At 43.4% G+C, this 24,333-nt stretch overlaps 1 protein-coding gene across 4 annotated transcripts in view; it reads left to right on the top strand.

Annotated features, from left to right (window-relative positions):
- The window catches only part of MALRD1 (MAM and LDL receptor class A domain containing 1), a 2,533,556-nt gene that overhangs the window by 340,348 nt on the left and 2,168,875 nt on the right, over nt 1-24,333 (top strand). For all 4 annotated transcript variants that reach the window (XM_085630825.1, XM_085630827.1, XM_085630826.1 and 1 more), the window contains exon 6: nt 3,951-4,094. In XM_085630825.1, coding sequence (XP_085486951.1) covers nt 3,951-4,094 — 144 coding nt within the window. The remainder of the gene's footprint in view (nt 1-3,950; nt 4,095-24,333) is intronic.

The following is a 24,333-nucleotide window of genomic DNA, read 5'->3' as shown; positions in this document are numbered from 1 at the left end:
CTCAGTTGAATGTTGAGACAAAAGTGTTGGCCAAAGTGCTGGTGACCAGATTGAGGACCGTCATCGCACCCTTAATTCATTCTGATCAGTCCGGTTATATGCTGCAGCTCAGTACCCACTGAATATACAGTGTGTGCTTGGAGTGCTCCACGAGATGATAGGACTTAAGGCGAACCCTGCAATGGTGATTTCCTTTGATGCCAAAATGGCATTCGACAGTACAGAGTGGGACTATTTGCTGGCTATGCTAAGAAGGAAGGGACTGGGCCTGAGGGTTTGTGCATGGGTCAAGCTACTATATTAGGAGCTGATTGCCAGTGTGCGGGTCAATGGAGTGGTTTCCAGAATCTTCACCCTTCATAGAGGTACTAGGCAGGTATACCCACTCTCTCCCATGCTCTTTGCTGTGGTTTTCTAACCGCTCGCAGCATGGGTGAGATGGGACTCGTTGCGATGGGGAGTGCAGTGTCGGGGGAGTGGGAGGAGTGCATTTCATTGTACACCAACAACATTCTATTATTTCTGTCTAGACTTGCTCTTTCCATTGGCAGAATCTTACTCATATTCTAGCTCTTCTGTAGCTATTCCAGTCCTAGTATTAACTGGGCAAAGTCGTGGGTTTACTGCTGGTGGGCGGAGAGTTGCAACTCCAGCAGTCCCGCCCTGCCTCAGTAGTGAGGGATAGTTTATATCTGGGGATACATATTACCCGTGATCCACAGGACTTTGTACATCTAAACCTGAGTCCACAACTAAACAGACAGAAGGGTGATGTCTAGCACTGGGGTAACTTGCTGTTAACATTGATGTGGAAAACAGCATTGTATAAGATGATGTCTCTCCCACGCTTGATATATGTGTTTCAAAACAAGCTATTTCGGATCCTTAAAGAATTCTTTGTCAAAATTGAACATGAAGTACGGGCCTTACTGTGGCAGGGGATTGCATCACGTATTGCGCTGTCCAAGCTACAGAGGGAGGTGTACGATGGTGGTATTGCAATACCAGACATTACAAAGTATTATTGGGCCTCCAATTGTTAGTGGCAAATGACTGGGCTTTTGCAGACCCACAGGAGCCTACGTATAGAGTGGACACAGTGGTGATGGGGTGAAGAGTTCATGAGGGGGTTCTATATCAGAAAAGCAGGGACCGAGGCTTCCCCCTGCGTACCCAAACAGTGGTTTGCACTTGGAGAGAGGCTACAAGGTTTTTGGGCTGGGAGGGCACACTAACTAATATCATCCCACTGTGGAGCAGTAACATTTTGTGGAGGTGGAGAGCCTGAGAGGGTTCTCTGGTTGGGAACTTATAGGAGTGGAGCATATGTGTGATGGGCTCAGGCATATCTCTTGTTTGACACTTTAAAAAGTGACTTCCCATTGAGAAAAACCAAGAGATTCAAACACCAACAACTTAGACATGCACTTCGGAGGCATTTTTTGGCGGGGAAACAATTTCCGGAGGCCTCGACTCTGGAGTACTGTCTCCTCATCAAGGGCATCCCGGAGCAGAAGACATCGGTCATATATCATAAGATGATTAACAATTCCCCACAACCACTAGTGAGGTAGAGAGAGGCTTGGAGTGAGGATTTTGGAGACCTGGATGATGTGGAGTGGGTGAAGGCACTTCTAAGCCCACGAGAGCTAGCTATCCAGGTTTGATTATACCTGATTCAGCTCCGGATCCTACATCCCTCTTATTACTCTTGCACTTGGTTGGTAAAAATAGGGAGTTTGACTAACTCGGATTGCCTGATGGGCTGTGGTTAGGAGGGGCCCTTTTTTCAAATTCTCTGGGGGTGCTCCAAAATTCAAGATTACTGGAGGGCAATTGTAGAGACAATGTCCCAGTTGCTATCAGTTACCGTTCCACAGAGTGTCAAGTGGCTGCTGCTGGCAGTATTGGAAGGTGAAGATTGGTAAAAATATCAGAAGCTTTTGTTAATGCTCGCGGCGGGGGTGGCATAACGTAACATAGCCAAGGCAATGGTAAAAAAAAAAGAACTAGTTTATTACTCTCCATAAAAAAACACTTTTTTATTATTTACAAATGCAACACATTTTCATGTATATTGCACTATACCCTTTTGCACAAAATCATAGTTTGTCTTGAGGGCCATTAAACAATTAAGGATTAGAACCAATATAATCTAGTTTTTTTTTTCCTCATATGGTATTGACTCAACTTTCTTTGCGCAACACGCATCATCACTGTCATCAGTATCATTGACCATTCAAGACTTCTTTATTGATGTTTTAGGACTTTATACTACTGAGAATCTCCTTCATCAGGACAATTATTGATTCTTTTGGCAAATTACCTAATATATTTGCACCCATACCCATCTGTTTACTCAATTGCCCTCATACAAACTATTTTTGTGGAAAAGTTCAATATGTATGAAAATGTGTTGGGTTCTGTAAATAAGCATATGTAGCAATCTATTTACTACAACTCTTGGATGAAATGGCCTACATACAAACTATGATTTATGGTCGAGGGTAAAATGCAATATGAAGGAATGTTAGCTGTGTTCTGTAAATATTCAATGCCTTTTTATGTAGATTTTATTGAGATGAATAAAATATTGATCATTAATAAATCCTTTTTGTGTTATATGGTTGTAGAATAACTATTAAGGACGGAACATAAACCTTTCTAAGAGATTCCCTAATACTGTGGGCAATTAATCTGGGTATGGCCAACCTCTTTATTTATAACTGTCATTAGAACTAGGCGTATAAGTAACTCTTTGAGTGACTGTTCAGTTTCTCTTTAGGAGTATTCTGACAAGGTCTTGTAAAAATATATTAATTGATTTCAACTGTAGTCTATACTGCGAACCAGAGGGTCAGGATGCTATTGCATCACTAAGTGCCAAATATCACATATAACCAGGTGAACTAAAATATTAAAATGTGATATTACATGCTATTAATATGGTGAACATGTTCATAATTAAAACGTTCAGTGAAATTACTAAACATAAATTCTCCCAACTACCTTAGAATCAGCCTCAGCAGATTCTAAAAAAAAGTTCTTCTGATCCTATATGAGGCAAGGAAATCTTGTGAATGGAGTGGCGTGATGGGAGCTCTCCTAATTTATGGTGACTCTCCCACTCCCCTGAACTCTAAAAATGTGCTTAGTCCATGCTTCATTCTGTCTTGTTATAACATTTACATAGACAATTTTCTTCCGGGATAACTTTTTTGGGGGGTAAGTATTATCAATCTCTTATATACATTATTACCCCAGTGGAACTGGTCCCCTAAATGTGATCATTAGACATTTGTAAAAATGTGGTTCTTATTGCTTTTCTGCTCCTTTGCATTCTAAACAACTTCAATTTTCTTTATATCTTGGTCTTTTTAATGTCTTCATCTCCCTTGTTTCCTTCATCATCCTGTCCATTTTCTTCACATTTCATAAGGAGAATGCCCATTCTGGTTTTATTCTGCTTTATCACTATGTTGAACCTGGGATTGCTATCTATTTACTTTATTTTTTTCATATTTGTCAGTCCCTCCACTCCTTTCTTATCTTTCCACTCAAGCAATTGGAATTCTTTACTCAATCATTCATGTTATTTTCATTGTCTTCTTTTGCTCCATACTCTTCAATGACCTCTTCTTGCTTCCAATATGACAAGAGAGTTATTATGGGATTTGTTTTGGGATCATTTTCTCGGGGGTGCCTTTACTTTTTCCTACTTTCGTTCTTCTGTTCCCCAAATACATTTCTGTTGTTACTTCATCACTACATGTTGACATATTTTAATTTAGTTGTGGACATTTATTTAAAAATACCTGTAGTATATAGGTATATACCGGTTATATATAGTTGTCTTTTGCTGTATATTGTCTCCACCCACATTATTATGAGTGTCCAAACTAAGTCAAAAAAGTTAAATTAAGATGGATGTATATATTGTATCTTCCTAGCTACAATTTGTGACTTTGAGTCTGGCATGTGTAGCTGGAGTTCAGAATCTTCTATGAAAATCATTCCATGGATTCTTAAAAGGGCAGACGGCAGTATGACACCGAACATAGCTCCTCGGGAAGACTGCAGCAACAACAACAAGGGTAAGGCCAGTGCTTAAGCTAGAAATATTCATTCTCTTACAGAGATTTATAAAATAAATGTTGGAATGATGATGTGGAAAAAAGTCGAAATGAAAAGCTTTGAAAATGTTTTTATGGAACTCAGATTGTGGAGGTTAAATATCTACTCACTTTATGTTATAGGCTTAAGGGCCAAATGTACGAAAGCGTTTGCATTTCTAGATGGGCCGAATCGCAATCTCGGCCCAGTAAGAGATGCAAAACAGCCTTTTCATATGTACAAAGGCCAAAAGCCAGTCACAATTTATGATTTCTATCCAGTAGAAATTGCATATTGCGACAGCGATTTAGGAAACGCACATAGGGATTACCTAATTGTGATTCCTAATGCACATGTACAAAGCATTACCTAAATTCAAATTGGGCATTTAGGAAATGCTATTACTATCCACTGAAAGTCGATGGTAACAATGTACAAAGATAAAAAGTCCATTTAAAAATGCATTTTTTAATATGACATGAAGCACCCTTATGCCCAGGGCATATATGCACTTACATGTGCACAACCAATTTCGGGGCTCCTCCAGGAAGGCCTTAGGCCCAGAGGCACATTTGGGTTTGGATTTCCTATTAGGAGAAAGGAAAAAGACTACTATGCATTTGGCATAGTCTTACTTTTTTGATGTTCAGAACAGTTATGTTTTGGTAGCCTAGCATATGCACTAGCAAGACATCGGTAGTGTTTTTATTTGTTTTTATGCAAGAAATACTGAGATACATCAGAGACAAAAAGAGTCCTTTGAAATGGAGTTCGAATCCACTTGCTTATTAGTGACTTCATTTTTAATGAGACAAATACAGAGGTAGAGGAGTGTTTTATGTGAGATAACCTTTGAAATGGAATCACACCAGTGCCTTTTTTAATTGAGAAATTATACAGAAATGACATGACCTTTCACTAAACAGTCATGTGAAGTGCAGAGAGGCTCCCACGCGTTCCATCTTCCCTCGTCTTTGGAAGATTGAATGCAGGAGTGAAGGAGCTTTCAAGGGTTGTGCTCTGAAATGCATTCTCATCCAAGCCCTGTGTTAGGGACTATATTGTTATGAAAGAAATATAGCGATGGCGATACTTTTTATGACACAGATGTCTTAAAGGATGCAAACTTTCACCACATTCCCTACAACAATTATGCCCAGTTGCTCCTCACAGACAGATCATTTATAGATGGCAGTGGCTTGATGTAGACAGAAGAAGAGCCCCTCAAAGAACTACAAACTGTTTTCAGTGGTTGCAGTAAATTCAGGATATAATGCTCACAGTCTACTTCGACATTACTATGACTGTCGGAAAGAATGTGTTTGTAAAGGAAACCTGCAAATAGGGACATACACCTTTGCAGAACAAGCTGCCTAGGGATGCGGGACAGACTCAGCTTCCTACCATCACAGATGTTCTAACATTCTCTACGTTACTTGTTCAAGACGAACAATTAAATAGTCGAATTGGCAGGAGAGTTAATTGTACATTAGGAAAATATAATGATACTCCTGTAACTTTTTTAGAGCAAACGGGACAACTAAGTGAGGGGCCACTCCATGCAGAATGGGCACGGACCACAGGACTTCTCTGCAATGGTATAGAAGGACGGGTGCACAAATAATGAGCTCGGGAACTACCCTGGAGCTAAAACACATAGATCTGATGGTGAAACTCATATTCTGCTGTAGAAACATTTGCATCTGGCAACATAACAATACACATATAAACAAAGCTATTTCAAAATGTGATCTGGGGGTGACCTTCCACTATCATCATGCAAGCTTCAGTAGGACTGCTCCTTTTTACAGCCCTTAATGACCAAGACAGTAAAGCTACCGTCTTAGTAAGTGGCCAACATTCCATTGCCACCCCAACCACAAACGTAGGGGACTACTGTTTATGACACTTAATAGTACACAATCAGAAAGAAACAACATTTAATGTCAAATTTTCCATGAAGGTGGGTGACCTTACATCTTAGTTAATTTGGATGTTGTGAGAAATTGGATTGTTGGTTGACTGGGGTGTGAACGATGGTCAAGCAGCAAGAACAATGCTTGTCAGGGTGAGGCACAAGCCAGGCTCAAATTAACCTGTGCTCAACCCTATGGTAGCTTGGCACAAAGCAGTCCGGCTTAACTTAGAGGCAATGTGTACAGTATTTGTGCAATCGTAATAAAAGTGAAAACACCATGCAAAAAGGATCCCGCACCAAGTTAGGCACATAGGGCTTTCTTCAATAAATTAAACATTACCAGAACGACAAAGATCCAATCAGTAGTACCAGAGATATGCAATTTTAAATAGTTTAGGGACAGTAGCACCAAAAAGCGCAAAGTGGCAACTATGGATATCTGGTCACATCGAACCGGGATAAAGTCACCAGTTCAGGCCACCGTGAAGGAGCATGGGTTGGCCACAGGTACCCTGAACAAAGTGCCTTAAATACTGATTTGAGGAGCATTGTGAGGATCCGTGTCAAGATGCATCGTGCAGCCGAAGTAATGCATCAGTTCACAGATGCAGCGAGTCTGTGATACGCATTTTGAAAACCAGCACAACCAGACTCCACGCTGTACTGCAGGCATAATAACCACGCCACTGTGCCGCTCTTCAACTATACTTTTGGATCCCTCTGGACGCCGAGGCCTAGCATACTGTGCGCCACTGGGTCTTTTTTTAATGATATCATTGGGCCAACTGCACAACTTCCGGTTACATTATAGATGGCAGTTCTGTGGCACAGCTACCTAATTCACTTTGGTTTCTTCCACGCCACACTGCCGGCCCAATTTCTGGGATTCCACCCTGGAAACCAGACTGCCTAGGACCTAATAGCCATGCTACAGTTGCCCGTCCAGCAGGCTGGCACGGAGGACGATCCTCATTTCTGCATCACCTTCGTGGAGCAGAGTATAAATAAATCATTCGCCCATAAAGACATTTAATGCGACTAAAATGTATGTTCCTGCTAACCTTACAGGTTCACCTTGCTTGATTACAGATACCAAGCGCTCTTGCTCTTGTCCATATGATGGCCTTATATTAAACAGGGTCATAACACCTTCGACAACAGACTTATATAGACCCCTTACATCCTGTTTAAATGACCAGAAAGGAGTCCTATGATTTTTAATTGTGATGCACTTTGTTTTTATAGTACTTTTTCTTCACTACAAGCATGTGCACTGGATCTTTCCTATATAATTAATGTGAATTGAGACTACAATAATGTCATGAAGATATTAGTTGCAAAACTAATCTGTCTTCATTGTATTACATTGCACTGTGTAAATAGATGTACTCTCAATCTACTATGAGAAGCGAGTCCTATGTTTATTAAGGAGTTTAAAAATCTAGCAAAGCACTGTTTCTAACATAGTATACACCCCAGGTTCCCTGAAATTATGTGGTTAACCTTGTTAAACCAAATATGTGATAAGTGTCCCTGCATCAACATCCTGGATGCTATCGATGGACATTGTGATGCAAAGTCAAGCATCGAGGCTGCAGCCTGCAGTTGGATCGAGGCATAGGCTCCAAGGAGTCCATCATCGAGGCTGCCGTTAGCGATGGATGTGAGTGCCTTCACCGAAGATGCATCAAGTAGTCGGGACGATGCATCGGTTCTGAAAAGCTGCGGTGCAGGTCTTTGCGATAGGTCCGATCTACACAGCAGCAGTACATTGGTTCTGCACGAGTTTGCACCGCATAGCAGATGAGATGCATCAGTTCAGCTGCATCCACAGAGGCTGGCAGAGCACCTTAAGCCCACTTCCATGTGTCCAGATGCAGGTGTAAAGTTGTTGTAAGCCTGTTATGTCCCTGAGGCTTTAGATCAGGAGACCAACAAACTAGCCCATTGGAGTCAATCTGGGTTCTAGGTTCAAGAGATGCAGGTCCAGTTCCTTCTCACCAAGGCAAGAGGGCAGCAGGGCAACAGTTCATTCAGAGCAGCAGTCCATCAGAGTGGCAGAGTGGCAGTCCTTCCTGGCAGAGTAGCCACAGGTCCAGAAGTATAATGAAGAGTTGGTGCTGAGGTTCAGTATGTATCCCCAGTTATGCCTTTAAGTGGGAAAACGCATCTAGAGACATACCTTTGAAGAAGTGAACTGCCTTCAAGGCCCTGGCTCCAGGCTAACTACAGGGGATACGAAGCCCTTTGTGTGAGATAGGACACAGCCTATTCAGGTGAAAGTGGGACTGGACCCAGCTCCCCCCTCCTATCATGCCAGTGATGGCCCATCCAGTCACACCTAAGCATTGTGTGTGGCTGTCTGGGTGAATACACAATGCCCAACTGTCACCCAAACCTAGTCATGTGACCCAGAGACAGGCTGCAGGCACCAAATGGCTATGGTAAGAAAATGCTATATTTCTAAAAGTCACAAGGATGGTGACAGAGTGCACACCAATTCATTTGAGTTTCGAAATCATTCAAGTTTATCATTTTTTTTCATTTTTTAAGCGTGCTAGCCCGGAAACGTGGACTGCCCAGCCACGTAGCAGAAAGATCACTGAAGAAAGTGAGGCGGATTACCCACCCCACACCGGACGCACAGCCTTCAAGTGTATGACAGAAATGCCAAATTATTCAAGTTCATCCCAAATGTTTATTTCTGGATAAATCATTCAATATCTTCTGTTATTCTTAATGCACATGTTGGACACACTATGTACAACTTTAAATCCTTAATGCTATAGACATGCCATAACGAGCCTTATTCTGTAGCATGGACAATTTCATAGGTACTCCTCGATTAAATAATTTGCATCACCCAATGCATTTCGTGCTTTTCTGACACTTCGTCAGGGGTTCTCTACAATATTAAGAAACATGACTGTTAGGTTACAAATTACCATTTGTTTATCAAATTGTGCAACTAAAAAACGGTGTGTCAAGTAAACGTGTGCATAACTTAATGCTCACCCCGTAATCAACGTTTTGCCCACTGGAATACATGATAATTGATGTCGATAGCTAAATGCCCCATCTTTCCCTTTACGCTCCCCTTCAACTAATCCCCGAAGTGCTCTTAACTTCAGTAATCCCAACACATTCTCCACTAAACTCCCTTGTTAATGCGGTAACCACCCTTCCACGAGCTCATACCTCGAGTGCGTTGATGCCTGTTTCCTCTCGTTTCAATACGTGTGCTAAATGTTACCCTCCCACCTGCATTTAATAACTTCCTGTGAGGTGTTCCCGCCTTCTCGTATTTTTCCAGAACGTCTCACTCCCACTGTGATCAAACTACAATACCCACAACGCACTGTTATTGTGCTTTGAGACAACTGATGTAAAACATAGATTTTACCACACGTGTTTAAACCTCATGCCATCAACACATATTTCCCCGCCACTAACAGGTAAGCTCTCCGTATTATAAGCATTCTGTGTGACATTTAAACTTGAACATGAAATTCCCCGCCCTCCCACAGATGACACCTTTAAACGTTAATCACTCCAAACCTCAACACGTAATCGATGTTGCTTATAAAAAGATAAACATGTGATAACAAAAGTTAACCATGAGTCCAGCCGGATTTTATCTGCTGCATTGTTCCGAAAACGTAGTTCGTGCTAATCATTTTCCAAGAAGGATGTAAACATAGTCCAGCATGTAGCAAAACACATTTCATTGATAGATATTCCATAATCCATGGGTGCTCCTCGTCGGGTGGACAGAACAATAATAAGTCACAAGGATGGTGACAGAGTGCACACCAATTCATTCGAGTTTCGAAATCATTCAAGTTTATCATTTTTTTTCATTTTTTAAGCGTGCAGTCCACGTTTCCGGAACAATACAGCAGATAAAATCCGGCTGGACTCATGGTTAACTTTTGTTATCACATGTTTATCTTGGTGGTCGCATTAACAAGGGAGTTTAGTGGAGAATGTGTTGGGATTACTGAAGTTAAGAGCACTTCGGGGATTAGTTGAAGGGGAACGTAAAGGGAAAGATGGGGCATTTAGCTATCGACATCAATTATCATGTATTCCAGTGGGCAAAACGTTGATTACGGGGTGAGCATTAAGTTATGCACACGTTTACTTGACACACCGTTTTTTAGTTGCACAATTTGATAAACAAATGGTAATTTGTAACCTAACAGTCATGTTTCTTAATATTGTAGAGAACCCCTGACGAAGTGCCAGGAAGGCACGAAATGCATTGGGTGATGCAAATTATTTAATCGAGGAGTACCTATGCAATTGTCCATGCTACAGAATAAGGCTCGTTATGGCATGTCTATAGCATTAAGGATTTAAAGTTGTACATAGTGTGTCCAACATGTGCATTAAGAATAACAGAAGATATTGAATGATTTATCCAGAAATAAACATTTGGGATGAACTTGAATAATTTGGCATTTCTGTCATACACTTGAAGGCTGTGCGTCCGGTGTGGGGTGGGTAATCCGCCCCACTTTCTTCAGTGATATTTCTAAAAGTGCCATTTTCAGAATTGCAATTTAAAATCCGGCTTCAACATAAGTTAGGATTTTAAAGCGTGATTCCAGAGACACCAAACATGAACTGGGCACCAACTCCCGTTTAGAAATTACACTTATCAAATGTGATAAGGCAGAGGTAGGTCTTGCAGTAGTGAAAAACAAATTTGACAGTTTTTCACTACCAAGACATGTAAAACTTAAAAGTACATGTCCTAATTTTTAAATGCATTGCATCCTGCCCACGAGGCTGTCCTTGTCCTACACTGGGGAGTCTTATATGTACTAAAAAGGAAGGTTTGCGCCTGGAAGAGGTTTATTTTGTCAGGTCACAAACAGCATGTTTTAGATGATATATCACATAACTATTAACTCCCCTCTAACATTTGTTTTTTTATTGAAGTTCCAGATCTTTTTTAATGCAAAGTAAGACATTATTAACATATCTAACTAAAACTTCACTTTAACTTTTGATTTTTTCAGTAAATTTATACAGATCTTTTAAAATGTAAAGTAAAATGTAATATGTTATTACAATGTGTTATTTCAACCCCATGCTGTGCAAGGCTTTTGGCTGTGCACGGCGAGGAGTTTGCTGCAGAGCCTGGCCTTTGAGCAGCCAACTCTATCCCACACACAGCCTTCTGCAACACCAAAATATATAAAGTGAACCTATTAGCTTTATCATGGTGAGTATACCAATATAAAGCAGACCTATCGTCTTTGCCCAAAAATCACCTACATTTTTAATTAAATGTATATTTCAGTAATTCAATAAAGGCATGGTTTATTAGTAATGGTCACTAAAAAAGTATTTAACAACGTTTCATTGAAAACGTGTCAGTGAGTGACTCTATTTACATAGTGTTTACTATTGCATTTTGTGGGTGAAAAATGTCAGAATAAATAGTCGGACACACAACGTTTTTTTTAATGTATTTATTTATTTTCATTTTGAAACTTCCTTTATTGAAAGAAACAGGAAGGATACAAGATATGAACACAGATAACCTCCGTTATTAAGAACAAAAAGCATGACCACAAAACAACACGTTCTGACAGAACAGTATTAGAAACCACTCCTCAAAGATCCATGGGGCCAAGCAAGGGGAGGTGAGGGGGATTCCAAAGGAGGCACCTGCTCCAACATCAGGATGGAGCATCAAGGATCAAGACAAAACAAGAAAGGGCCCTCCTGGCCATTGGACAACCAGGGTAGTGGGAGGGTCAGTCAGGAGGAGGAGGGGAGTATGGAAGAAAACATCCTTGGGAGCTGTCTGGGTGGGGGGTCAAGGGAAGTGGGGGATGAGGAAGGGCTCCAGTAATACAGTCCTTCGGGGCATCAGAATGGGGGGGATCGAGGGGACGACAGGGGCTGGGTGGGAGGCGCAAGCATCCCTTGTCAGAATGGTTGAAAAGGTGAGTCGGGAGAGCAGGGAAGCCGTCGGCCTACATGGGGTCTGTACTCAGGACACCACTTGAAAGGGGTTGCTGGGGGTGCCAAGGCAAAGGGAGTGAGGCATGGTACAGGACCATGGGTCAGGAGGCGTAAGGGTGAGTAGTCAGTAGGGAGCAGTCAAGTCAGGGACCATCAACAAAGTCTCCTCATGTGTCCAAGAATGTATCGTAGTGATCAGTGAGCCTACCAATGATCTGCTCATAAGCCGCCACCTGAAACAATTCATACAACCTGTCCTCCGAAGTCGGACTTGTGGGCGACCTCCAAAGCCGAAGAATACATATCTTGGCAGTAGCCAGGGCCAAGCCCAGCCACCTGGATGGTTGATGTCTAATGACTGGGCATTGGTCAAAGTCATAAATAAGAGCAATCAGTTTCAGTGCCCCAGTGACAGGCACTGTTTGCCTGATAGTTGTGGTGACAGAGGACCAATAGGCCTTCAAGGTGGGGCAGTCTCAGAGGAGGCAAACGATTTACCCTTCCACAGAGTCACACCTCCAGCATGTGGTGGACAGAAGGAAGGAAGACTTATAAAGTCAGAGCAGCGACCTGTGCTAGGGGTGCTAGCGGTGTAGTATCTTAAAATTGCTGAAATTGAGGTGAGCCTCCCTGCTGCATCCATTGTGGTCCTCAAGCAGATTCCCCCAGTTTACCTGTGAGTATTAAAGCTGCAGCCTGTCCATCCACTACTCCTGGAGGGTGAGGGCCTGTGGAATGGAATAGAGGCGGTCCACCAAAATCTGTTATAGCTCAAAGACTGTCACCTGGTAGGTGCCCCATTTCCATAGTCCATTAGTGGGGGGAGCATGGCAGTTCCAGCAAGGGGGGGTAGAGGCGTGGTGAAGTGAGCGTTGAAGGTAGTCCCAAAAGTGGCTCCCAAAGAGGCCGTAGTGCTCCTGGGCTTCAGCAAAGGACTTGTAGTCCCCATCTTTAACCATGTCAGAAAGAGGGGGGAGGGAGTCTCCTGGATTCAAGCTCTGGTAAATGGTGTTCCGACCCCCGATCAGTAAAGAGGTGATGCACCACAGAGGGGCCTGTGCATAGACAGTGGGGGGGGGGTGTTTGATAGCCAGTATGCATTATGCCATGCCTGGAGTGTGGTTGCCAGGGCAGGATGGGATGCTATTAGTTTGGGTGCACTTCCCCTGTGCAACAGCCCGACTCCCCAGAGACGTCCCAGGAGAGAGGATTCCAGCTGCACCCAACTGGGTGTGTCCAAGGTGGTAAGTATATTATATCAATGGGGCACCAACTTAGGTGCCAGCCAGTAGCACCAGACATTAGGCAGTCAGAGGCCACCCTGTTCAGTGACCGCATAGAGCTTCTCCTGCTTCAGCCATGGTTTATGGCAAACCAGCAGAAGAGTTTTTAGGATCAGTTGAGCTGCCCAGCAGGAGGTTTTGAAACACATAGTTCAATTTGGCATTACATTCAATGTCAGGACTTGTTCCCCCAAAGGGAGAGGCCAAGCTGCTACCAGCATGCCATGCTGGTCTGAATGCTCAGAAGAAGGGGGTCCAGATTATGTTCCACCATATTACAGAGACCTGGGGTGGCCTGGTGTGCAAGGTAATGAATGGAGGAGGGGGACCATTTAAAAAGGAGGCCTGTAATGACATTTGGGGAGGTGAGCTGTGAGAAGGGTCTCACTCTTGTCCCAATTTATTCTATACTCAGACAGAGAAGAAAAGTGTGTAATCAGAGTGAAAAGAGCCTGCAGTGAAGCAGCAGCATAGGTGAGTGTGACCAGAATATCATCCGCATACAGAGTTAGTTTGGGTACCCCACTGGGGAGGGGGATGTTGTGGATGTCATGGGAATTGAGCATAGTGATAGCCAAGGGCTCCAGGACCAGAATAAAAAGAAGTACCCCGACGGACCTCAAAGGAGGCAGAGGCATGGCAGGTGACAAAGACTGTAGGGTAATGATGCAGCCTCCAAATCTGAGCCAGAAACACTGAGCCCAACCCACATGCAAACTCTGAAAAAGATAATTCCATTCAAACCTGTCAAAAGCCTTCTCAGCATCTTGAGACACTGCAATCTTTTCACCCTCATCTTGCGACCTCTCGACAGGATGTGCGGCAGAATATGATGGCCAAACGCAGAGGGGAAAATTAATTCCTGATCCCTCTGGACCAATGAGGGTATCACCCGCTTAAGCCTATTAGACAATGCTTTAGCTAGCAACTCTGTATCGACCTTTAGCAATGAGATTGGAAGGGAGCTGGAACAGTACAGTGGGCCTATGCCTGACTTTGGATAAAGGGAAATAGATGCGCTGTTAACTTAAGTGTGGATGGTATGAGGTGGGGTCGCCTCTGAATACACCTTGCAATGCAAGGGAGCCAGCACGTCTTTGTAGATCTTGTAGTATTCAGGCAGGTAACCATCCAGCACCGAGTCTTGGCCTAAGGCAAGTCATCATTTTCCTCCAGAACTTCTTCTGGGGGGATGGCAGCCTCTAAAGTCAGACTCAGGTCAGCCGAGAGGCGTGGGGACAAAAGTCTACAATGACGCCAGGGGCACACATGGTGTTGGAGGAATAGAGAGTCACATAGGAGGTCCAAAAGGGCTCTAAGATATTGAGCAGGTGGGTGAGGAGCTTGCCATCCTCACATCAAATGGCCGGTATAGCTCGTAAGGCGTCCTGCTGCAAGAGCTGCAGGATCAGACGACGACCAGCCATTTCACCACACTTATAATGGCACTGCTTAAGGTGGAACAGTGCCGTTTCTGCTTGAGAGGTATAAAGTTGTGCTTGGCTTACAGCACGGCCTGCAGCATAGGTTGCTAGGGGGGCCGGGAGTATTGGTCAGTAAAAGAGGCAAGGGATCAATGTGCATGAAGCCCCACTCTTCTGCTGGGAGGTAATCAACATTAAATCCCCCTAACCAAGGCTTTACTGGCAGCCCAAGGGGTGCCTGGTGAGTCTATTGACCTCTTATCGATGTTGAAATAGGCACAGAGGTAGGAGCACAATCTCTCCTTATCCACAGGAGCTTTGTAGTACAAACGGTTTAGGTGCCAGTACAGAGGGGGTAGGTATATGGCTCTCAAATCAAGATGGAGTCGAATGGCGTCGTGATCCGATACCCCTGAGTGAACTATAGCAGCATCTACCAACTAGCCAACTAGCGCTGGGGTAAGAAAGTATTCTAGTCCAGGTGCCATGTACGTCAAAGGTGTGAGTATAGTCCCTTGTGGTAGGATGGAGCAGCCTCCATGGATCTGTCAGAGAAAAGTCTACCACTAGATCAGAGAGAAGTTTTGTTTGGGGTTTTATTGAAGGATCCTAGTCAGAGCATCATGAGTGGGTCTCTTGGAATGGATCGGGGTGTAAATGGAGGGGAAATAGCCTTTCCAATGAAACCGGTACCACGCATGCCTTTACCACACAGGCTTTACCATGCATGCAACACTACCACACAAGTCTTTAACAAGCAGGATTTTACAACTAATATGCCTTTACCATGCATGCCATTACAACATATTTCATTGTAAAGGCATGAATGGTAAAGGCATTTCTGTTCTAAAAGTTTTAAAGGAAAGTATATGTAAGTATTAATAGTTTTAGGCTTTAGATGTTTTAAGTGTCTTTTACATATACCTATATATATTATATCTTCACTGAAAAAAACAAAGTTTACAGAGATGTTAAAGTTAGGCTCACATTTCACTCATCCAAAACCAAAGAAATTCAGCAGTTATAGTTACTGGAGTTAACTGTAACTTAAGCGCCCGCAATGCACTGCTCATCATCTAACATATTACATCACTCATGAGATGGTCAGTGGCATCGCTGACAACATCACTGATTACATCATCCAGAGAAGCACTCACATATACACTCACACCCATAAACAACCCCTCATACATCCATTCACACACCCACACCTCTCACATATCCATTCACATACCCATAAAAGTACTCACACAACCGCTTACTTATACATAGAATCATTCACAAACCCACTCACTCATGCAGCCCCTTACACAACCACTCACTCACCCATACAGCTACTCATACAACCAGTTACTCACCCATACAGCCACACACTCACCCATGCAGCTACTCACACACCAACTTATTCACCTATATAGCCACTCGCACACACCACTCCCTGACCCATACAGCCTCTCAACACAGGAACTCACTTACACATACAGCAAATTACATACCCAGCCACTCATTCGCCCATACAACCACTCACACACCAACTCACTTAACCAAACATCCACTCAAACAGCCACTCACTCACCCATATAGCCACTTACACAACCGGTCACTCACTCATACAGCCATTCAAACACCCACTCACTCACCCATACACCCACTGACACACCCACTCATTCACCAATACTGCCACTTACACAGCCACTCACTCACCCAACCAGCTACTCACACACTCACGTATACACCCATACGGCCACTCACACACCCACACACACACCCATTTAGCCACTAAGAAACCTACTCACACACAGATACACACAGTCACACAGCCACTCACATAACGTATGTCAGAAGTATTACCACTCATTAGTAGTACACCTGGTATACTAATTTAGCTTGTGTAGTAGCTTAGTATATATGTTTAACAGTCATAACATTTTAGAAAACACTCACACCCACTGGATGATGTCATCGGTGATGTGATTTGAGCTGCCATCATTGATGTCATCAGTGATATCACTGACCATGTTATGAGAGATGCAATATGTGGGGTAATAAGCAGAGTATTGCAGGCGCGTAAGTTATGGTTAGCTCAGCTAACTATAGCAGCTGAATTTCTCTGAGTTTGTACGAGTGAAATGTGAGCCTAACTATAACGTCCCTGTAACCTTAGATATTTTCAGTGAATTTCTCAGTTTAAAAAAAATCCATTTCCGACCTGTAATCTTTGTTTTTTCGGTAATTGTCTAAGGTTTTTTAAATTCTATTTTCTAACTATAATGTCCTTGTAACCTTTGGTTTTCTTAGTGAATTTTGAAGGTTTGTTTTTATTGTATTTGCTAACTATAACTTGCTTGCAACCTTTGGTTATTTCAGTGAGTTTGTAAGTTTTTTTTAGGTTATTTTCTAAGTGGAATGTCCTTTTATCGTTTGGTGTTATATTACATTTTTATGGTTTTGAATCATTATTTTCCAACTATATTATTAGATGACCCTGTGGGTGAGTGCATGAGTTTGTACCTTAGTCTGTGACTGGTTGCATAAGTGTCTGAGTAGGTCTGTGACTGGGTGTGTGAGTGTCTCAGTGTATCTCTGAGTGGGTGTGTGAGTGCTTGCATGGAGCTGTGAGTGGGTGCAAGAGTGTCTAAGTGTGTTCGTGAGTAGATGTGTGAGTTTCTGAGTGGGTCTGTAAATGGGTGCCTGTGTCTCTGAGTAGGTCTGCGAGTGGGTGCATGAGTACCAGAGTGGGTCAGTGAACAGGTACATAAGTGTATAAGTGTCTAAGGGGATCTGTGAGTGGGTGCAGGAGTTTCTGAGTAGGTCTTTGACTGGTTGTATGAGTTTTTGAGTGTGTCTGTAATTGGGTGTCTTATTGTCGGACGGACAAGTATTGGGTGGTTTTTTTTCAATAGTCGCGGTATCAATATCCGTGATCTCCCTGTGACGTTACATGGGGGCGCGCTGGCAGTCACAGCAGCACGGATATCACTCGTAGTGAAAAAAACCTTGATTTTAAACACATAACTTGTGCTGTTAACATCGCCATTTCTCAATCATGGGTTCAGAGTAACTCTACCCTCACTCCTTATATCAGCTTTCTCCACAATTTTCAACCCCAGGAACCATTTCCTGATCTATAAAATGGGGTGCAACTTTCTCCATAGGTTGCGTCCAGCCAATCATGGCATCCCTGTTGGTGCTTGCATTTGCCATTAATCGCGGAACAGTCGCGAAATAGCTAACTCTATATTCATAAACTTCTGAACTACAAAACAGATTTACACCTAATGACAATAAGCGAAATTTGCGCTACCAAATCTACCTTCCTGACACATTTGGTGTAATTCCGTCCAGATGTTCAGGCATGTTGACAAGACCTATGGGAATTAGGATGGGAAATGCACCCTTTTTTTTTTAACCCCCTTTTTATCAACCCCCCACTTGATGTATCACCCCAAAATTTTCCATGCGCAAAAACACTTATTATAACACTTTTAAAAAGAAAATTTTGTAAAGATTTGTCAAACGGCATTAAAAATATAGTGAAGTCCAACAACACTTTTTCAATGGAAACATGCTCCTATTTAGAACTAATTACTGGTGACCTTTTTTTAAAGGGTTTAGGGTGGGTAAGAGTATATGGATTGTATTAATTTTGGGGGTTTTAGCTTGAGTTTGGGGTATGGATGTTAAGTGAGTTTACAATGGATATTATTTTTGTGTGGCAAGGGAATTTAGTGTTTAGGGTGGGTATGGGTTTTGGGTAGTAAGAACATTTTTTGAGTTCAGGGTGGGTTTGAGGTTTTGGGTGGTGTTGGACTTGGCCCTTCTTGCAGGGTCATCCTAGAACTTTTTGCCTTACTCCTATATTTTTTTCTGACCAGTTGTTGGTGGTTTTAGGACTATGGGCACTTTATCACTGCTGGTCATTGCTAAATTGCATGTGCTCTCTATGGTAAACTTGGTAACATTGGTCTACACCTGTTTGACATATTTAATTTACCTGTCAGTCCCTTGTACAGTGGTATCCCAGATACCCCGGGCCAGTAAATTAAATGCTACTGGTGGCCTTGCAGCGCTGCTTGTGCCACCCACCAAAGTAGCCTTTCAAAAGCTTTCTCAGGCCTTTGCCACTGCAGCGCCTGCACAAGCTGTTTACTGCCGCTATGACATGGCACATAAAGTGGTTGCAATTTCTGTAACTCCCTTTTACTACATATCAGTCACCCCTAAGGTAGGCCCTAGCTAGCCCCATAGGCAGGATGCGATGTAGATAAAAGGTAGGACATGTGCCTTCACTGTCTGGAATGTCCAGGTAGTGAGAAACAACCTATTTGGTTTCTCACTGCTGAGAGGTTGCCCTCTCATAGGGATGCATTGGGGATTCCCTGATATGTGATTCTTTGGTAATCCCAGATCTGAGAGGGTTACCGTGATCAAGTTTCATATGTTTGCAATAGTGGTGATAAATCCTGCTTCTTGGTGCAAGCAGATTTATTATTACTATTTTAGAAATGCCACTTTCGAAGTGGGCATTTCTGTGTGCTATGTGTCTTAGTGCCTGTCTGAAGTGTATTGACCATCTGGTTCTGACTGACAGGGGAGAGGGGATGTGCATTCACACCAGCCAGTTCCTGGGGGTTGAGGTGTGCCTGCTGTGCGTTGGTGACTCAGCGCTTGGCTGAATATGCCTGGTCTGCCTTCAGAGTGGGGGGAGGAGTAGCACCTGCACCTGAATAGGACTGTACCTGCCTTCTACAAAGATGGCTCTGCCCCCCTGTGGTGTGTATGGAACCAAGCCTTACACTAACAATGGAGGTGGTGGTGCACTTGAAAAGAGATGCTAAAGTGCACTCCAAACGTCTTTATACTGGTCTAAGACCCCTGTGCCAGGTGGAAGAACAAAGACATGTGGACTATAAGTACTGGGGCTGTGACCCCATGTCTGTTGAGCTTCCTTGGAACTGGACGGGAGGAAGAGGACTGCTGTGGCCAGCAGAAACTGCCATCGGGGACTGATCCGCTGCTGCTGGGTGGATGAAAGTACTGACACTTTGTAGGGTGACCCTGTGTGCCGGCATGCCTGGGCCTTGTCCTCTCCTTACTCCTGACCAGTGTGTGGGGAGCGCTACATTTTGGCTACGGCCCTGAGCGCTGTGTCCTGCACCCCAGAAGCACTTTCTGTGGAAGTAGCTTGTGAAGTGCAGACCCTTTCTTCTGCCACCGGGGAAAAAGCGTGAGGAGCGCTGCATTCTTTCTTGGCCCCTGAAGTGCGGGGTCCTGCGCACCAGAATCACGTAGTAGGTGCTTCCCAACTTGTCGTCTGCGCCCGAGTAGTGGGCTTCAACCGTGATTACGGCGGGCGCCCTCGCGCCGTGATGAGGAAGCCGCTGAAACCAACAGAGACTTTGCCCCGTAGCCACAAGAGTGCTGGCAGTCGGGCAGAGGAAGCCTGGTCATGGGCAAGACTCCCATGAGGAAGAGGAGAGCCCCAAGTGTTGCCTGAGCCTGGTTGTGGGCTAGGCCAGTGGCGAGATCGAGCCGGAGCCTCGCTGGCTCTGGGTGCATCCAAGAAACACGAGCTGAGGAGCTCGGGGATGGACCTCGATGGAGGCCCCTGACCAGGATCGCTTGGCATTGCCTGGCAGTGTTGAGGCTGCTCCGCCTGATCGTGGGCAGCCGCCATGTTACTTGCAGCATTGGGGACGTTCGTTTTTAGGAACAAAGACCGGGTGAGTTGCACCCCCTCCCTCTTTCTTGTGGTAATGTGCTCTGAGCCAGGGTGAGACCCCGATGGAGGCCTCCGGGGACTAGAGTTGCCACAGTTCTTGATGTAGGTGGGCACATGGCCCAGAAGCCTACGAAAAAGGACACCAGGTGCTCTAAATGAGAGCGCAGATGTTGCGCTGAATGTGATGCTTATGCCGCAGTGTGTGGTTATTGTGGTGCACGGATGCTATGGTTTATGCCTAATGCGTTTCCCTAAAGGGTGCACTGCTGCATGTGTTTTGTAGTGCACTACTGCTGATGGTGCTGGTTATTTCTGGGGGTACTGTGGATAATTATGTTTTGCATAATGTATTTTGCTTCGTGTAATACTGCCAGTAGTTACTGGTCAGTCTAATGGTGATGTTTATGACAGTGGCCTGATTGGCCAAGTGGTTTATGTAAATTCTTGTGACATCATGACAAGTGCCTAGTGGCACGGTGATAAGTGAATGTGTTTTAATGTTTTATAAATAATACAAAGGCTATTTATATGTGACCTTGTGTGGAGTTTCTTTTGTGGTGTACCTAGTGTGACACTGCTGTGTGAGTGTGTTGCGCAAACGCTTTACACATTGCCTCTGGGATAAGCCTGACTTCTCTGCCAAGCTACCAAAGGGGTGAGCAGGGATTATCTTCAGCGTGTAACTCCCTTGCCCTGACTAGAGAGGTGGGTTCTGCCTTGCTTAGGTACATACCCTAGTCAACCAGAAACCCCATTTCTAACAGGTGGCAAGTGTATTTTCAGGGTTTAGGGTGGGTTTGGGATTGTGGATGCCAAGGATATTTTTAGGGTTTAAGGAGGGTATGGGTTTTTGGGTGCTAAGGGATTTGTAGTGTTTAGGGTGGGTATGGGTTTTGGGGTAGCAAGAGTAATTTTGGGGTGGGTAAGGGTCATTGGGTGGCAGGGGTATTTCTAATGTTTTGGGTGGGTATGGGTTTCTGGCTGCTAAGTGGTTTTTAGGGTGGGCATGGGTTGCAAGGGTATATGTGTGTGTGTGTGTGTGTGTGTGTGTGTGTGTGTGTGGGTGTGTGTGTGTGTGTGTGTATATATATATATGCAAATGTAACTAAAGATCTGGCATTTTGTATAATGGGCAACATCATTTCCATTCAGGGAAATCACCATCAGGTGATTAAGTGAGGACATGAACCCCAACAGAGGGCACCCACAAGGACAGCATGAGGTAGACAAACCTGAGGAGAAGGTTGAGGGAACCAGGGAAGGCCAAGAAGAGGAAAGGGGCACTAATGGCGGGCGCCTAGCGACCTGTCATCAGGAAGAAGTCAACCAACTTTAAACTACTCATACACAAGAGATGGTGGTATTGGTAATAGGGATGGCGCAACTGAAAATGTCACTATCTTGTTTTTCTTAGACCGGTATTTATATGGTGCTACAGCGAGGAGAGAACCACCCACCTCTCCTAATTCTGCGGCCTAAGCTGCAACATGAATATTTGCTAAGTTCCCTACCACACGTGCAATTACAGCATTAATACTATGACGGCAGTAGCCCAGTACATCAATCCAAACATATATACAACACAAAACACATCGATTAGAATCTTCAATCTTTTATTCTGTTGCCGATTCTTCTTCATATGAGTTACTGTGACTGGTCGAAAGCCCAAAGCCAACACGTGTTTCGTCGCCTTTTAAATTTACAATGCGACTTTTTCAAGGGTATAAAAAGCAGACCAAAGTCACTATTATTACATTGTCAACAAAACAAAGTACAAGGCTCCGAGACATTGCACCACTATTCCTCCACTGTGACATGATATGTTTATTGTCTATAGTTAGAGCATTCTTATATTATGACATTTGTTATCCTACTCCAATGCATGCTCTTACTGTGCAGTCCACACATTTCTTTTTATCTATCATAGTCAGCCCCAAAGTCATATGGGCATGGGTGTGTTTTGTGTGAAATGAAGTCTACCGTGTGAATATTCACCACTCGTCCTGCCTATAGTAAATGGCTGGGGGTCACGTATCTACTAGGCAGTCAAACCAACAGCCGGACACCCAAAAGGTGAGTGCCCTGCCACCCACACGTGCAAAAAGTAAGAAAATTCAAAAAACGAACCTCAATTGGCTTCTATTAGTGTCCACTCCAAAGTTGACAACAAAAAAAATGGATCTGAATCACAATTCATCCTTGATAGGTAATGTAATCACCTATAACTATCCAAGAACATAATACGTTACCACTACGGGTACCTACTCAGCGTACGGTGATACTTGCGACCCACACGATCTTCCGGCGTGGGTTAAATATCTTATCAGGATTCTTAATGTCGACGTTCCCTCTCAAATCTCAGGTTTCATACTAAAAAACAAATATGCAACATATGGCTAGTCTAAGTATACAGTATGAGGCCATCACATAAGACTATATGTTAGTGCTCGAGTAAGTCACATCAAAGCAATGTCAGCATCTTGCACCATAATTAATTTTATCAATCATCCAAGATCCGCCTGAGAGAATTACGTGCCGCTGTATGAGCTGTAGACCATGAGTTAATGATCACCAGAAACATGCATTATCCTTGTTATACCAACGCCCTTTAATAATAACATCCTTCGCTGTATTCCATCGCTAAAACCTTCAATCAAACTTCAACACACCTCAAAAGAACCTCCGATACGTGACTCTAAAAACTGCCAGCATTAAGCCACATTCTCTCTTACCGGCTGACTTCTTAATTCTTGGTTCAGAGTTCCCCACGCCGGTTCCCTCGAGTACGAGGATGAACAAGTGAATGTAACGTACTTTTAACCTCTGACTTGTGTCATGTGACTTCCCTGTTTAGCGCAACGCCCATAATCCGTCAAGTTACGTCGGCGCCATTTTATAAGGGCTATTACAAGTGTCAAATTCACACTTCCTTGGGGCAAAACATTTAACGGCCAGTAAATACGTATCCAGAATGAAAATCATTTAACCAAGTGTCTCGTGAATACTATCGAAACACTACTTCGATCTTGAAGTACCACTCACTTATGTAAAGTAAACTGCTGTTTACCGTCCCTTGTCCTGGGACCACGATTAACAAAATTATGGTTGCCATCTTTAACGTCAATCTAGACTATTATAAAATTATATAAACAAAGCTTACTTCTTCTGTAACGATCAGTCGATTTGACAATCTGCCACTATAAAATTACCGACCTACCCAAATATCAGGAAAGGGTGAAGTGCAATATATGTGTATGGAAAACCACCTTAACCATTGTTGTATTGTCAGTCTAATGTGCATTCTAAACTACTTAGCATGGCATTGTTATCATACTATTATTAACCGTTTCTCAATCTTATTTAACCAGCATAGCAATAGTAACTATGATGTAGATTCATCCATTATCATCCCTACACGAATATATACAGTTGGTCACAGTTAGTATTGCTAGAGATACAATAAATTAGCTCTCAGGCTAGTCATACATTATACAACATCACCCCATTTCCACTTGATCCATTCCTATATATCTTAATACGTACACCAACCATAATAAGGTTTATCAGTCATATTTTAACCCTAAATAGTAGGAACTTCTCCTATTCATGTGAATAAATTTTTGGCCATAGCCCACCAATAGTCCAACACTATAGTGGAATAAAATGCAAATGTTCATTTGGTTCCTAAGAAATAGTGTAACTCTTGGTCAATGTTCAGACCTAACTCAGTCGTCCGCAGTTTCAAAATCCACGTCGCCTCATTCCTGCACAACATCAATTCCTGATTGCCCCCCCTTGGGTGTCTCAGTGTTTGTTCAATTCCATAGAATTTAAAGTCTTTTGTTTCTACCCTGTGATTCACATTGGCAGATGAGTGCGGCAATCGAATAT

The sequence above is a fragment of the Triturus cristatus genome, chromosome 10, assembly GCF_964204655.1.
Source record: "Triturus cristatus chromosome 10, aTriCri1.1, whole genome shotgun sequence".
NCBI lineage: Eukaryota > Metazoa > Chordata > Amphibia > Caudata > Salamandridae > Triturus > Triturus cristatus.
This window is presented reverse-complemented; position numbering and strand designations above follow the sequence as displayed.